Source organism: Scyliorhinus canicula, chromosome 21, assembly GCF_902713615.1.
Source record: "Scyliorhinus canicula chromosome 21, sScyCan1.1, whole genome shotgun sequence".
Lineage (NCBI taxonomy): Eukaryota > Metazoa > Chordata > Chondrichthyes > Carcharhiniformes > Scyliorhinidae > Scyliorhinus > Scyliorhinus canicula.
The window spans coordinates 13033221-13050638 of NC_052166.1; the positions used below are offsets into that span (position 1 = coordinate 13033221).

Here is a 17418-nt window from a genome sequence, read left to right on the forward strand (position 1 = left end):
GCGTCTGCCCTCCTCCCCAGGAATAGATCTGGCTGGTCTGAAACCCTGAAGACCGCCACTATCGGGCATGGCTCCACCCTCACCCCCACCTCGAAGAAGGCTGTCCACAAGTGTGGGGCAAGACCAGAACATGTGGGCGTGGTTGGCCGGGCCTCTTTGGCACCGTTCACATCTGTCCTCCACCTCCGGGCGGAACCTACTCATACGGGTTCTTGTTAAGTGGGCTCTATGTACCACTTTTAGTTGCGTCAGGCTGAGCCTTGCGCACGTGGCGGTGGAGTTGACCCTATGCAGTGCCTCGCGCCAGAGTCCCCACCCTATCTCAATCCCCAGGTCCTCCTCCCATTTCTTTCTTGTTGCGTCCAGTACGGTGTCGGCCCTTTCTACCAGTCGGTCATACATGTCGCTACAGTTCCCTTTATCTAGGATGCTTGCATCCAGTAACTCGTCCAGTAACATCTGTCGTGGTGGTTGTGGATACGTCCATGTCTCCTTTCGTAGGAAGTTTTTGAGTTTCAGGTACCGTAGCTCGTTCCCCCTGGCTAGCTGGAATTTCTCTGTCAGTTCATCCAGTGTTGCGATCCTGCCGTTCGTGTATAGGTCCCTGACTGTCAGTGTCCCTCCGTCCTGTCTCCACCTTTTGAAGGTGGCATCAGTCAGTGCTGGTGTGAACCTATGGTTGTTGCAGATGGGAGCCTTGTCCGACATTTTGGTCAGGCCAAATTGCTGCCGCAGTTGGTTCCAGGATTGGAGGGTGGCTGTCACCACTGGGCTGCTGGAGTGTTTTTTGGGTGGGGATGGGAGTGCTGCCGTGGCGAGGGTCCGGAGGGAGGTCCCCACGCAGGAGGCCTCCTCCGCGCGCACCCACTCGGCCTCTGGCTCCTGGATCCATCCCCTTACTCGCTCGGCTGGTGCCGCCCAGTGGTAGAATTGTAGGTTTGGGCGGGCTAGCTCCCCCCTGGATTTTGTTTGTTGTAGGACCTTCTTTGGGATCCTAGCATTTTTACCCCCCCCCCCCCCCCCCCCCCCCCATATGAACACCATGATTAGTTTGTCCAGCGCTTTGAAAAAGGCCTTGGGGATGTAGATCGGAATGGATCTAAACAGGAAGAGGAACCTGGGCAGTACGTTCATTTTGATCGTCTGGACTCTCCCCGCGAGGGAGAGTGGGAGTGTGTTCCATCTTTGCAGGTCCTTTTTCACTTCCTCCATCAGACTGGTGAGGTTCCATTTGTGGATCCCTTTCCAGTCATGGGCTATTTGGATCCCCAGGCAGCGGAATTTGTATCACAATTGCGGAGTATTCCACTTTGTCTATCCCTGGAAGCACCGTTTTCCCCACCACAAAGAAGTCAATTCTGGTGTACATGTTGTGTACTGGGGAGAAGGAGGAGAATTCTTTCTCCCCTGGGTGGGCAAACCTCCAGGGGTCCGCTGCTCCCATCTGCTCCATAAAGTGACTGAGTTCCCTTGCCATGCTTGAGGTTTTCCCCGTTTTGGGGTTTGATCTGTCTGTCTTTGGATCCTGTACACAGTGAAGTTCCCCCCCCATGATGAGTCGATGCGTCGCTATGTCCGGGATTTCTGCCATGGTCTTTTTGATTAAACTTGTGTCGTCCCAGTTGGGCGCGCACACGTTGACTAGAACTACTGGTGCCCCATCCAGGGCCCCGCTGACCATGACATACCGCCCCCCTGGGTCTGTAACCGTCTTTGTCGCCCTAAACATCATCCTCTTGCCGATCAGGATCGCCACCCCCCTGGCCCTTGTCCCTTAGCAGGAATGGTAGGTTTGTCCCACCCAACCCTTTCTTACCCGCAGTTGGTCCTGCTCCCTCAGATGTGTCTCTTGGAGGAACACTATGTCGGACCTCATATTTCTGAGGTGGGTGAGGACTCTGGATCTCTTCACTGGGCTGTTAAGTCCCTTTACGTTTCTGCCCCCTCGCTCCTGTGGGATTAACCATACTTATCTGGTGGACGCGCCCCTGCCCTCCGGGGTTTCCCTTTGTTAGGGGGCCGTCCAGGATGGCCGCTGTCGCTGCTCTCCCCATGCGGTCGGGTCTCTGCGCTCTGGGGTTTCCCCTTGTCCTGGGGGCACCCGCCATGGCCGTCCACTGTGTGTCCGCCACACGGGTAGTCCCCTGCACTCTGGGGTCTCCCTTCGCCCACAGACCGTACTGGGTGGGTGCTTGCAGCGGTTCCTTGTTTCGAGCCCTTGGTTGTGGCACTTTGTAGCCCTGTTCCTTTTCTGGCCTCTTTTGTCCCTCCTTCCCCTGCATCTCCCCTCCCCGGTCTCTCGCTCCCTGTGTGCCCCCCTCCCCCCCACCCCTGGTCTCTTCCTTTTCCCTCCTCCGCCGTATACCCCTCCTTTGCCCCTCTATCCCCTATTCCTGTCCCCGTTTGCTCTCCCGACTTTGACGGATGTTTCCCCCCCCATCCCCTGCCTGGCGCCTTCCCACCTGTTGGGGGTGCGCTGCGGCCCTGCTTTGTTGCTAGTACGGTGGCCTCCCCCTCTCGGGGGTTATTGTCTCGCTTCTCCCCTGCCTGGCCTCTATGGTTTTCTGCCCGCTCTTCCCCCATCCTACCCTGCACCACTCTCGCCTGCTCTCCCTTCTCCATTACTCTCGTTCCCTCGTGCTGGGGCCTGGCCTCCCACCTGGAACGGTCCCTTGGGCAGTGGTTTGTTCTTTGTTCTGGATGTTCTTGCCGTGGGGGGGGGGTGGGGGGGCTGGCATTGCCTCGCCCCCCCCCCCCCCCCCCACCCCACCCCCCCGTCGGCGTGTCGTTGCCCCTTGCCAGGGGCCACTCGTCCCTACCCCCGCTGGTTGTTTTCCAGCCCGTGCTCCTCAACGAACCTATTCGCCTCAGCGGGGGCTGTAAAGAAGTATTCCCTGTTTTGGTATGTGACCCAGAGTTTCGCTGGGTACAGCATACCAAAACGCACTCTGCTCCTGTGCAGAGCTGCTTTCGTTCTGTTGAACTCAGACCGTCTCCTAGTTATATCTGCCCCAAGATCCTCCTAGATTCGAATGGCATGCCCTTCCCATTTGCAGGCTCTATTTTCCCTGGCCCAGCGCAGGATTGTCTCCCTATCCTGGTACCGGTGCAGTTTAGCTATGACTGCTCTCGGTTGTTCCCCTGCCTTGGGCTTCGGGCTCAGCGACCGATGTGCTCTGTCCATTTCCAGTGGGTTGGGGAAAGTTTCCCTCCCCACTAAGTTGCCCAGCATCTCAGCCACGTATGCTGTGGGGTTTCTACCCTCGCTCCCCTCTGGCAGGCCCACTATCCTGACATTTTGCCTTCTTGAGCGGTTTTCCTGGTCATCTACAGACTCCCCTGTGTTGCGCCCAGTCTCGCCACCTCCTTCTCCAGGGCCGTGACCTGGTCGCTCACGTCAGTCGCTGCTTTCTCCAGTTCCTTAATGGTCGCCTCCTGGGCTTCCAGTTTCTCCCCTTGGGTATCCAATTTCTCCTCTAGTCTAGTCAGGGCCTGCTGCACCCCTGACATGGCCCTGCCCACTGCTGCCTGCACTGCGGTCTCTATTTCTGCCTTCACCTCTGCCTTGAGTACCTGCAGATGCTCCCTCAGCACCTCGGTAAAGGCTGCCTTCCAGTTCCCGCTCCCCCCTGGCCCCAGGGGAGAGGGCACCTGTCGGTCCAGCTCTTTTCGATGTGGCGATACTTCCGTTCCGCCACTTCGTGAGCCGATTCGCTCGCCTGAGCTGGCTCGCCCCTTGCCCCGTCTGTATCTGGTGGCCCTTCTCCCTCTTTTTCTTCCTTTCCCCTCACTCACCAAGGGTAGAGAGAGAGAGAGAGGCTTCTGGTTCAGAGTCTCTTTGTTCCTGCCTCGTGGTGGTCGCTGCCGGTTGGGGGGAGGGTCAGTCCCCGCTGCTCCGTCCGGGTCGCCGCTTGTCGCACCCCGCGCTCTCCCGGTGGGGGTGGTTAGGTCGCTGCTCCTCAGTGCTCTCCTTGCTGCAGGCTGGGCCCCGCTTCTGACCGGGCCGCTGCCGCTCCGCTCCTGGTGTCGCTTGGGGGGGGGGGGGGGGGGTTTCTGCCCGCTCTTCCCCCATCCTACCCTGCACCCCTCTCGCCTTCTCTGCCCTGCTCTCCCCGCTGCTGAAATAAAGGCCCCGGCCTCTTCACTCTGCGGGAGCCCCTTTTAGCGCGACCGCTCCGCTCGCCGCCCAGAAGTCAAATCGCATTCTAGCCCTCTTGACATGAATGCGAACATTGCATTTGCCTTCTTAACTGCCGACTGAACCTGCACATTAACCTTAAGATAATCGTGAACAAGGACTCCCTTTGTGCATCTGCTTTCTGAAGCATTTCCCCACTTAGAAAATAGTCTGTGCCTAAATTCCTCCTTCCAAAGTGCATAACCTCACACTTTTCTATATTGTATATCATTTGCCACTTCATTGCCCACTGAGCTAGAGGAGAGAGAGCAGTGGTGAAGTACTGCTGCTGTTGTATATATGTAATTGTAAATAAAGTTAATTGTTTGGACTCGACAAACACGTGCTGGATTCTTCGTGGCCCTCACAAAAATATGTAAAGAGCAAGAGGGTAGCGAGAGAAAGGGTTGGTTCATTCAAGGATATTGGAAGGAATCTATGTATGGCACCAGAGGAAATGGGCAAGATACTAAATGAATACTTTACCTCAGTATTCACCAAGGAGAAGGACTTGGTGGATGAAGAGTATAGGGTAGAGTGTATAGATATTCTGAGTCATGTTGATATTAATAAAGAGGTGGTCTTAAAAAGCATTAAAGTAACAGCAGTAAGGTGGCACAGTGGTTAGCATTGCTGCCTCACGGCAACAAGGACCCAGGTTCGATCCCAGCTCTGGGTCACTGTCCGTGTGGAGTTTGCACATTCTCCCTGTGTTTGCGTGGGTTCCACCCCCACAACTCAAAGATGTGCAGGGTAGATGGATTGGCAACGCTAAATTGCCCCTTCATTGGAAAAGATGAATTGAGTACTCTAAATTTATGAACTAAAAATTTAAAAATGCATTCCCCAGGGCCTGATGGGATCTATCCCAGAATATGGAGGGAGGCAAGGGAGGCAATTGCTGGGGCTTTGACAGTAATCTTTGTATCATCATTGGCTACAGGTGAAGTTCCAGAGGACTGGAGAGTAGCCAATGTTGTTCCATTGTTTAAGAAGGGCAGTAGGGATAATCCAGGAAATTGGTAAGTGGTAAGGAAATTATTGGAAAAGATTCTGAGAGACAGGATTTACTCACATTTGGAAACAAATGAACTTATTAGTGACGGACAGCATGGTTTTGTGAAGGGGAGGTCGTGCCTCACTAATTTGATCGAGTTTTTTGAGGAAGTGACAAAGGTGATAGATGAGGAAAAGGCAGTAGATGTTGTATACATGGACTTCAGTAAAGCCTTTGACAAGGTACCTCGTGGTAGACTGGTACAAAAGGTGAAGTCACATGGGATCAGAGGAGAGCTGGCAAGTTGGATGCTGAACAGGCTTGGGCACAGAAGACAGAGGGTAGCAGTAGAAGGATGCTTTTTTGAATGGAAGGCATGATGTGGAGATGCTGCCGTTGGACTGGGGTGAGCACAGTAAGAAGTCTTACAACACCAGGTTAAAGTCCAACATGTTTGTTTCAAACACTACCTTTCGGAGCACTGCTCCTTCCTCTGGAAGGAATGGAAGGCTGTGACTAGCGGTGCTCTGCAAGGATCTCACGGGGCCTCACGGTAGCATGGTGGTTAGCATCAATGCTTCACAGCTCCAGGGTCCCAGGTTCGATTCCCGGCTGGGTCACTGTCTGTGTGGAGTCTGCACGTCCTCCCCGTGTGTGCGTGGGTTTCCTCCGGGTGCTCCGGTTTCCCCCCACAGTCCAAAGATGTGCGGGTTAGGTGGATTGGCTATGCTAAATTGCCCGTAGTGTAAGGTTAATGGGGGGATTGTTGGGTTACGGGTATACGGGTTACGTGGGTTTAAGTAGGGTGATCATTGCTTGGCACAACATCGAGGGCCGAAGGGCCTGTTCTGTGCTGTACTGTTCTATGTTCTATGATCAGTTCTGGGACCTTTGTTGTTCATAGTGTATATAAATGATTTATATAGATATAGAGAAATACAGCACAGAACAGGCCCTTCGGCCCACGATGTTGCACCGAACATTTGTCCTAGGTTAATCATAGAATTTTGGACAATTTTCCATGGCCAATCCACCTAACCTGCACATCTTTGGACTGTGGGAGGAAACCGGAGTACCCGGAGGAAACCCACGCAGTCACGGGGAGGATGTGCAGACTCCACACAGACAGTGACCCAAGTCGAAATCGAACTTGGGACCCTGGAGCTGTGAAGCAATTGTGATATCCACAATGCTACCGTGCTGCCCTTAAGAAGTTAACCTACACTCCATTATTCTACCCTAATCCAAGTACCTATCCAATAGCCGCTTGAAGGTCCCTAACTTTTCTGACTCAACTACTACCACAGGCAGTGCATTCCATGCCCCCACTACTCTCTGGGTAAAGAACCTACCTCTGACATCCCCTCTATATCGTCCACCATTTATCTTAAATTTATGTCCCCTTGTAATGGTGTGTTCCACCCGGGGAAAAAGTCTCTGACTGTCTACTCTATCTATTCCCCTGATCATCTTATAAACCTCTATCAAGTCGCCCCTCATCCTTCTCCGTTCTAATGAGAAAAGGCCTAGCACCCTCAACCTTTCCTCGTATGACCTACTCTCCATTCCAGGCAACATCCTGGTAAATCTCCTTTGCACCTTTTCCAAAGCTTCCACATCCTTCCTAAAATGAGGTGACCAGAACTGCACACAGTACTCCAAATGTGGCCTGACCAAGGTTTTGTACAGCTGCATCATCACCTCACGGCTCTTAAATTCAATCCCTCTGCTAATGAACGCTAGCACACCATAGGCCTTCTTCACAGCTCTATCCACTTGAGTGGCAACTTTCAAAGATCTATGAACATAGACCCCAAGATCTCTCTGCTCCACATTGCCAAGAACCCTACCGTTAACCCTGTATTCCGCATTCAGATTTGTCCTTCCAAAATGGACAACCTCACACTTGTCAGGGTTAAACTCCATCTGCCACTTCTCAGCCCAGCTCTGCATTCTATCTATGTCTCTTTGAAGCCGACAACAGCCTTCCTCACTATCCACAACTCCACCAATTTTCGTATCATCTGCAAATTTACTGACCCACCCTTCAACTCCCTCATCCAAGTCGTTAATGAAAATCACAAACAGCAGAGGACCCAGAACTGATCCCTGCGGTACGCCACTGGTAACTGGGCTCCAGGCTGAATATTTGCCATCCACCACCACTCTCTGTCTTCTATCGGTTAGCCAGTTTGTTATCCAACTGGCCAAATTTCCCACTATCCCATGCCTCCTTACTTTCTGCATAAGCCTACCATGGGGAACCTTATCAAATGCCTTACTAAAATGGAAGAAAATATAGCTGGTCTGATTAGTAAGTTCACAGATGACACAAACATCGGTGGCGTTGCGGATAGTGAAGAGGATTGTCAGAAGATACAGCAGGATATAAACTGGTTGAAGTCTTGGGCGGAGAAATGGCAGATGGAGTTTAATCCGGACAAGTGTGAGGTCCAATGCATGTAGGAATTACACAATAATTGCGAGTATTGATAGGCAGTGAGCTCTGGGTGTGCATGCCCACCGATCACTGAAAGTGGCAACACATGTGGATAAGTTGGTCAAGAAGGCATACGACATGCTGGCCTTCATCTGTCGGGATATTGAATCTAAAAATTGGCAAGTCATGTTGCAGCTGTACAGAACCTTAGTTAGGCCTCATTTGGAATATTGTGTACAATTCTGGTCACCACACTAGGATGTGGATGCTTTAGAGAGGGTAGAGAAGCGGTTTACGAGGATGTTGCCTGGTATGGAGGGCATTACCTATGAGGAGAGGTTAGATAAACTCGGTCTGGTTTCACTGGAACATCGGAGGTTGAGAGGCGACCTGATGGAGGTCTACAAGATTGAGTGGCATGGACAGAGTGGATAGTCAGATGCTCTTTCCTAGGGTAGGAGAGTCAAGTACTAGGGGACATAGATTGAAAGTGCTTGGGGAAAAGTTTAGAACAGTTGTGCAAGGCAAGTTGTTTTATATAGAGGGTGGTAAATATATGGAACCCGCTGCCTGGGGAGGTGGTGGGAGCAGGTACAATCGTGGCATTTAAGGGACATCTAAACAAATATATGAAAAGGGTGGGAATGGAAGGATACGGACTCCATGAGTGCATACAGTTTTAGTTTAGGCAGGTACCATCGTCGGCGCAGGCTTGGAGGGCCGAAAGGCATATTCCTGTGCTGTATTGTTCTTTGTCCCAACTTGGTATCATCTGCAAACTTTTATATGTTACTTTTGTGTTCTCACCCAATATATATTAATATACATTGTGAATAGCTCCAAATCATTAATATATATTGTGAACAATTCTGTTCAGTGCCATGGCTTGGTTGGGTGACCTTGTGTCGTTCTTGCATTTTGAGAAGATCAAGTTACATAAGAAAAGGGTGTTTTTCTGAATGGAAGATTGTGACTAATGATGTTCCACAGGGATCAGTGCTGGAGCCTCTGTTGTTTGTAATATACATAAACGATTTTGGGGGAAAATGTAGCTGGTCTGCTTAGTGAGTTCGTGGATGACACCGAGGCTGGTGGCGTGGTCGACAGTGTTGAGGATTGTCAGGGATACAGCAGGACAATTATAGGTTGGAGACTTGGCCAGAGAAATGGCACTTAATCAGGACAAATGTGAGGTAATGCATTTTGGTAGGTCTAACATAGAGGAAATATACAGTGCAAAACTCTGAGGAATCTGGAAAGTCAGAGAGATCTGGGCGTACAGGTCCACAGATCTTTGAATGTGGCAACACAATTGGAAAAGGTAGTCAAGAAAGCATACACAATACTTGCCTTCATTGGACGGGGCATCAACTATAAAAACTAGCAAGTCATGCTACAGTTGTATAGGACCTTGGTAAAGCCGCACTTGGAATATTGCACATAATTCTGGTCACCATACTACCAGAAAGATGTGGAGGCTTTGGAGAGGGTGCAGAGGAGGTTCATCAGGATGTTGCCTGGTCTGGAGGGTGAGAGCTATGCAGAGGTTGAATAGACTCGGATTGTTTTCATTAGAACGACAGAGGTTGAGGGGGTGACCTGATAGAGATCAACAAAATTGAGGGGCGTCGACAATATTGAGATGCATAGACAGAGTAGATAGGACTCTTTCCCAGGATGGAGGGGTCAGTCACTAGGGGCCATAGGTTTGGATAGGATGGGTATAGAGGGATATGGGACTAGGAAGTGCTGAGGGTTTCAACCAAGGGTGGTATCATGACTGGTGCAGGCTTGGAGGGCTGTAGGGCCTGTTCCAGTGCTATATTGGTCTTTGTTCATTGGGGTCGGTCAAAGGGTTCTACCTCAGATGGCAGCCATCAATTTCCCTTTTTAAAGAGTTAGTCACCATCAGTTGTTAAACTGTTTAGTTTAATGAGGAGGTGGGGTTAAGTTAATATGGGTTCTTGAATGTACTGGTGAATACTGTTGTTCCCACAGACTTCTGAATGGAAGGAAGGACACAACAAGAATCTCCCTGTGGGCTGGCTGCCTGTCTCCTTTCACAACTTCTTACACTCCCAGTCTCTTCGCACATTCCCCACAACTTTCTCCCAACCCTGTCCTCCCCAAACATTGCCCTACACTAACTTCCTCCTTCTGTGCCCCACATACCACTTCTTTGTTTCCCTCCTCATATTCAGCCCCACTTTGTCCACACTACCTTCCTCACACCTTCCCATCTGCTCCCTTCTCCTTCCATCCATCTTTATTTGAGGCATGCCACCCTTTCCCATTGCATACATTTCATCCCATTCCCTCTCCCTTTCACTCCACGGCCAGTTTTTCACACACGTGTACCTGTGGGCAAAGTGGCTTGAATCCAGCGAAGCTGTCATTTGGGTCAACAGACGAGATCACCTGGTAACAGAGTGGAGAAGGTTCACACGTTAATGAGTCGGAAACTTAATGGAAAATGGAGCACGTGCTTTTTCTTCAAAGCAGGGAACTGGCTAGAATCCTGGGCACAGCTTCAATCCCCCACTGAGCAGAGCCAAAGGTTTAGTGGAGAGGGGAATTTTGCCCATCACCCCAATGTGGGAACATGTGGAAAGTTCCAGAATAGATGGATGAGAGATACTAGAGAAGGGGCAAAAAGAGCATTATTTGTAAAAACATCATTCAATGTAATGAACAGGAGAAATATAATTTTCCCCCTCTGATTAGCGTTACATTTAATTGACTTGTGTTTTTCCAGAGTGAAAGGTTTGATTTATTCTGGCAGCATCAGTATGGCCTGGGCAAACCACAAGACGTGAATCCAGTTCTTACCTTGGGTGTTCCCAAGAAGTCTTTCATATTCAGCTCGTCCACCTCATGTTTGCGAGGTCTGAACACGATCCCCTCAGGCACATCTACTGGTTCAAAGGCATTTTTACACTGAAAAATCAGAAAAGCTTCATCAACAGGATGATATGGAAGTGAGTCAGCTGTGGGTGGACATGAGTCAGCCGAGGCTGTGTTATCAGGCGGAATTAGCGAGAGGGACATGGGTGTTGGGTTAGCAGAGGTTGGCAAGAATTGGTTCAGGATGTAACATTGGAACTTTATTTTTATTTGAAGCCCTATCCATGTTTTTGGTTCAATCTTTCCTGGAGCTCCTCCAACCTACATATTCCACCTGTACCCCCAGTTGTCCAAATTTTTCAGTGAATAACATCGTGTTAGGGTTTGTTCATGCAATTAACAACATCCAGAGCATTCTCTTCATTAATTTTATTTGATCAAAATAATGAATTTGTTTAGTCAAGCACAATCTGTCTTTTACAATAAGAAGTCTTACAACACCAGGTTAAAGTCCAACAGGTTTGTTTCAAACACGAGCTTTCGGAGCACGGCTCCTTCTTCAGCATTCACCTGAAGAAGGAGCCGTGCTCCGAAAGCTCGTGTTTGAAACAAACCTGTTGGACTTTAACCTGGTGTTGTAAGACTTCTTACTGTGCTCACCCCAGTCCAACGCCGGCATCTCCACATCATGTCTTTTACAAAGCCATGCTGCCTCTCCTTAATTAACTCAAATCTCTGATTTTTCCCCCCTGATTATGCTTTCTAATTCCTGATCCACAACTGATGTTCAACTGCCTGTAGTTACTGTGAATATCCTTACACATCTTCGTTACTCTCTAATCTTCCAACCTCGAGAATATTGAAAGATTTAGCAAGCCCTCCCACAATTCCACTCCCACTTCCTTCAATAACCTGGGATTCAAGCCATCCGGACCAGGTGACTTATCCACTATTAAATTAATCACAATTTCCAGTAAATCCTGTCTATCAATTTTCACCTCATCCAGAGTATCTACTATTCCCGCTTCTACCAATAAGCATCCTCTTCCTTCTGAAACACAGATACAACGTACCATCAAGTGTTCCAGCCTTGCTCTGTCCCTCTCAAGCATTATCTTATCCTGTGTCCTTAATTCTTTGCACCACCTCTAAGGACCAGCTTACTCTTTACATGCTGGCAGACGGTTTTTGTGTTCTCTTTTATGTTAACTCATTCAATCCTCGTAATCTCTCTTTGCTTCCCCTTTCAATTTACTGTATTGACCACATTCTCACTTGAAAGTGCACCTGACAAAAATCATACACTGTTTTATTGTTTCGTCATATTTCCTACATCATCCAAGGAGTCCCTGCTCATGGTATCCCAACCTTTTGCCTTTGTTGGAATGTACCTAGTCTGTACCTAAAACATCTCCTCCTTAAAAGATCACCCATTACAGCTACGTTACAGCTTTTCTGTCAATCTTTGATTCCACTTTACTCTGGTTAGATTCCCTCTCATCCTGCTGAAGTTCTATTTTTTTTTATTATTCCTTGCTCCTCCTCATTACTAATTTAAACGTTATGATACAATGATCAGTCTTACCCAAATGTTTGAGAACCCCAAAGTGTATCATGGAGTCCACCTGACCCACACCGTTTAATAGATTGTGGTATGGGGAGCACACGGCCCACTCTACAGGTGTGGTACAGCAGAAATGGAAAAGTATTTTTTAAAGCAAAAGAATGTTTATTCTATGAACGCAAGTTAACCTTTTCAAAAGATAGTGAACATTTTAGCAACCATTAATTCAAATACAACCCCCAAAGAACACAACACCAAGTACTGCGTACGCTGTGCTTTTAACATCCAGAAGACTGACAAAAAAACCTTTTAACAGAAGCACATTAGGTTTAAATTCACTACTGAGAACAGTTACAATTCTGAATTCACCAAATGATCAAGAGGTAGTCTTTTCATGGCAAAGAGAACAGTACACCTGCTTTGTCTGGCTTCAGCTCCAACACTGAAAAACAAAACCAAAAAAGACACAGACACACCCAAGCTTTTCTCAACGTGAAACTAAAAAAAAGAGCCAGAGGTCAGCTCCAGCCACCATTCTGACATCACTGCAGTAACATGACCAGCCACACATTTCTTAAAGCGACATTCTCACGACAGTCCATATTCTCAACTTGCGCTCAGGACGCAGCAGACCAGCTGCAGAATACCGCCAAACAGATGAGACAACGATACTACGCCACCTAAATGCACACCAAGAACAGGAAGCTTGAGAAACTCAGCATCACCACCAGCAGCAACCAAGCCTCCCCCGGTACCACAGTAGAAAACAATACAGGAAAATCTATCGTCAACTTGTCGGACTACACCCTTCAAACCAGAGGGCTCAATTTCCGGACCACCACCAAAATGGATCCCATCAGTCTCACGGCAGACACGGAGGAATTCATCAGACAAATGAGGTTCCGGGAGTTCTTCCACAGACCCCAAGAGCCGACAGCGAACCCAATGAGACAACCAATGGACTGGAACAGCAGACCAAGAGATCTGCGATGATGCAACCGAAGAGCAAAGAGTCGAATTGGACCCCTCTGGAAAGCCACTGCCCTGGACTCGACATGCACGCTCAAGCCGTTGGGAGTCACATGAATGCCAGATTCATCAGTCGCATTCACAAGACACAGTCCCGAACATCACCCAAGCACAACGCAACGCCATCCGTGCTCTAAAGACCAACAACAACATCGTCACCAAACCAGTAGACAAAGGACTACTGCAAAGAAGTGTATGACAACGCAACAACCAGGAACCTGCAGTTACCCGCAGATTCGACCAAGGAACACACGCGCCAACTCAACTGATCAAGACCTTGGATCTAGACCTTCAGAGCACCCTACGTGCTCTCATCCCACGTACTCCCCACGTTGGAGATCTCTGCTGCCTCCCGTAAATACACAAGGCCAACACACCAGGCCGTCCTATCGTATCAGGCAATGGGACCCTGTGTGAAAACCTCTCTGGCGACATCGAAGGCATCTTGAAACCCATCGTACAAGGAACGCCCAGCTTCTGTCACGATACGACGGATGTCTTACAGAAACGCAGCACCCATGGACCAATTGAACCAGGAACATTCCTCGTCACATTGGATGTCTCGGCACTCTACACCAGCATCACCCATGACGGCGGCATTGCTGCAACAGCCTCAGTACTCAACACCGACAACTCCCAATCTTCAGACGCAATTCTGCAACTCATCCGCTTCATTCTGGATCACAACGTCTTCACCTTCGACAACAAGTTCTTCATCCAGACACACGGAACAGCCATGGGGACCAAATTCGCACCGAAATATGCCAACATCTTCATGCACAAGTTTGAACAAGACCTCCTCACCGCTCAGGACCTTCAAACAACGTTATACACCAGATACATCAATGACATTTTTTTCCTTTGGACCCACGGCGAAGAATCACTGAAACGACTACACTATGACATCAATAATTTCCATCCTACCATCAGACTCGCCATGGACTACCCTCCAGAATTGGTTGCATTCTTGGACACACTCGTCTCCATCAAGGACGGTCACCTCAGCACTTCGCTTTACCGCAAGCCCACGGATAACCTCACGATGCTCCAATTCTCCAGCTACCACCCTAAACACATTAAAGAAGCCATCCCCTATGGACAAGCTTTCCATATACACAGGATCTGCTCAGACGAGGAGCGTAACAGACATTTACAGATGCTGAAAGATGCCCTCATATGAACGGGATATGGCGCTCGACTCATCGATCGACAGTTCCAACGCGCCACAGCAAAAAACCACACCAACTTCCTCAGAAGACAAACACGGGAGGCAGCTGACATAGTACCCTTGGTCGTCCAGTACTTTCCTGGAGCGGAGAAACTACGACATCGTCTTCGCACCTTCAACACGTCATCAATGAATCATAGAATTTACAGTGCAGAAGGAGGCCATTCGACCCATCGAGTCTGCACCCGCTCTTGGAAAGAGCACCCCACTTAAGCCCACACCTCCACCCTATCCCTGCAACCCAGTAACCCCACCTAACCTAAGGGTAATTTAGCATGGCCAATCCATCTAACCCTGCACATCTTTGGACTGTGGGAGTAAGCTGGAGCACACAGAGGAAACCCACGCAGACATGGAGAGAACGTGCAGACTCCGCACAGACAGTGACCCAAGCCGGGAATTGAACCTGGGACCCTGGAGCTGTGAGGCAACTGTGCTAACCACTATGCTACCGAGCTGCCGTGAAGACGAACATCTTGCCACGGTCATCCCCACACCCCCACTACTTGCCTTCAAACAACCGCGCAACCTCAAACAGACCATTGTTTACTGCAAATTACCCAGTCTTAGGAGAACAGCGACCACAATACCACACAACCCTGCCAGGGTAACCTCTGCAAGACGTGCCAGCTCATCGACATGAGTATCACCATTACACTCGAGAACATCACCCACCAGGTATGTGGTACCTAACTCGTGCGACTCAGCCAATGTTGTCCACCTCATAAGCTGCAGAAAAGGATGTCCCGAAGTGTGATACATTAGCGAGACCATGCAGACACTATGACAACGGATGAATGGACATCACGCGACAATCGCCAGGCAGGAATGTTCCTTTCCAGTTGGGGAACACTTCAGCAGTCAAGGGCATTCAGCCTCTGATCTTCGGGTAAGCGTTCTCCAAGGCAGCCTTCGGGACGCGTGACAACACAAAATCATCGAGCAGAAACTTATAGCCAAGTTCCGCACACGAGTACGGCCTCAACTCGGACCTTGGATTCATGTCGCATTATGTTCACCCCTCCACCATCTAGCCTGGGCTTGTGAAATCTTACCAACTGTCCTGGCTTGAGACAATTCACATTTTTTAACCTGTGATTATCCCTCTCTTCTGTTGCTCCGTCTGGACCTGTAAAGATTTAATTACCTGCAAAAACTTGCATTCAAAGTATCGTCTTGCATCATTAACTTGGTCTGTATATGTGTTTCTGGACCCCACCTCTTCATTCATCTGAGGAAGGAGCTGTGCTCTGAGAGCTAGTGATTTGAAACAAAGCTGTTGGACTTTAACCTGATGTTGCAAGACTTCTGACTGTGCTCACCCCAGTCCAACGCCGGCATCTCCACATCAGTCCAAAGATGTGCAGGTTAGGTGGATTGATCATGCTAAATTGTCCCTTAGTGTCCAACGGTTAGGTGGGGATACTGTGTTATGGGGATAAGGTGGAGGCATGGGCTTAAGTCGGATGCTCTTTCTAAGGGCCTGTGCAGATACGATGGGCCGAATGGCCTCTTTCTGCACTATAAATTCGATGATTCTATTAAAACAAATAGGCCCAAAGTTAATTTTTCGGTTCAATTCAATCAGCTCCAATCAAAGCGAATGCAAAAAAATACATCAAGGTGGGACAGTTACAAACTAATGAGGAGGGTACGATTAGAGCGAGCCTGCTGTGGACACACATACAACATCAGCTCCATGTATCAATCACAGTTGCCATGGAATATCCAGGCAGATATTGCAACATCTAGGATGTTTCTGCATGGGCATCCTGAATTCAAGGTATCTCTGGCTCGCTGTTATAGACTTCGGCACAAATTTTAAAAATAAAATCTCAGGTGCTAAGAAGGTTAAACAGACTTCAGACTAAATGAGGAGGATCATCCGGCACTGCTGAGGACAATGCAGCCTTTTATAATGGGATCTCTTCTCTTACAAACTGCAAGAGGTTTGGATTTCACTTCTCTGACAGGTTGGGGTAGGAAAAGAAGGCTGCCAATGGCTGAAGGCGAGTTCCCTCTGTCCCGAGGATTAAATAGATTGTCGAATTTTCAGTCCACAGGAAAATGGTGTCAGGACTGTGTCAAATAAGAACTCCACTAGCCCAGTTTTGATGTTTCACAGATCAGAAATCAGAGAAAATAAGCCATTCAATGTATCTGGTCTGCACCAGCTCTTGCCTAACGTGACATTTTGTTTCCCAATAATCAGTTAGGATTATATTCAGTGGAGTTACGAATGAGAGGGTATCTCATAGAAACCTACGGTTTACTCGGATGTTGCCTGGTATGGAGGACATTAGCTATGAGGAGAGGTTGGATAAACTCAGTTTGTTCTCAGTGGACCAGCGGAGGTTGAGAGATGACCTGATAGAAGTCTCCAAACGTATAAGGGGCATGGACGGAGTGGATAATTAAAACCATGTGGCCTCTCGCTAATATATCCACTTGCTTCCAAACGCGAGTAAATCCTGTCTCGAAGGATCCTCTCCAATAATTTCTCTACCACTGATTTTACATCACCAGCATCCAATTTCCTGGATTATCCTTGCTATCTTTGTAGGTATTCTCGAGTCCTCTGGCGCCTCACCTGCAGCCAGTGAGAATACAAAGGCCAAGGCCTCAGCAATTTCCTCCCTTGTCTCCTTCAGTATTCTGGTGCCGATCCCATCAGGCCCTGGGGACTTAGCTACCTTAATGTTTTTCAAGACACCCAACACCTCGTTTTTGATCTAAATGTGACCCAGACTATCTACACACCCTTCCCCAGACTCATCATCCACCAAGTCCTCTCTTTGGTGAGTACTGATACAAAGTACTCATTTCCTCTGGTTCCACGCATAGATTCCCTCCCATGTCCTTGAGTGGGCCAACCCTTGCCCTGGCTCTTTATATACACATGTAAAAAGCCTTGGGATTTTTCTTAATCCTGTTTTCAATGACTTTTTGTGACCCCTTTTAGCCTTCCTGACTCCTTGCTTTTCCTTCCACTTTCCTTATATTCCTCATGGGCTTCGACTGTTCCCAGCCTTCTAGCCCTTACAAATGCTTCCTTATTTTTTGTACTAGGCTCACAATATCCCTCATTATCCAAGGTTCCCAAAATTGACCATACTTCCTCACAGGAACACTCCTGCTC

The 17418-nt window shown here is 48.9% G+C and overlaps 1 protein-coding gene across 1 annotated transcript in view; it reads right to left on the minus strand.

Moving 5' to 3' along the window:
- The window catches only part of LOC119955928 (neutrophil cytosol factor 2-like), a 116666-nt gene that overhangs the window by 47879 nt on the left and 51369 nt on the right, over positions 1 to 17418 (minus strand). The window contains exons 3-4 of the mRNA XM_038782585.1: positions 10444 to 10551; positions 9973 to 10032 (exon numbers count right to left, since the gene is read on the minus strand). Coding sequence (XP_038638513.1) covers positions 9973 to 10032; positions 10444 to 10551 — 168 coding nt within the window. The remainder of the gene's footprint in view (positions 1 to 9972; positions 10033 to 10443; positions 10552 to 17418) is intronic.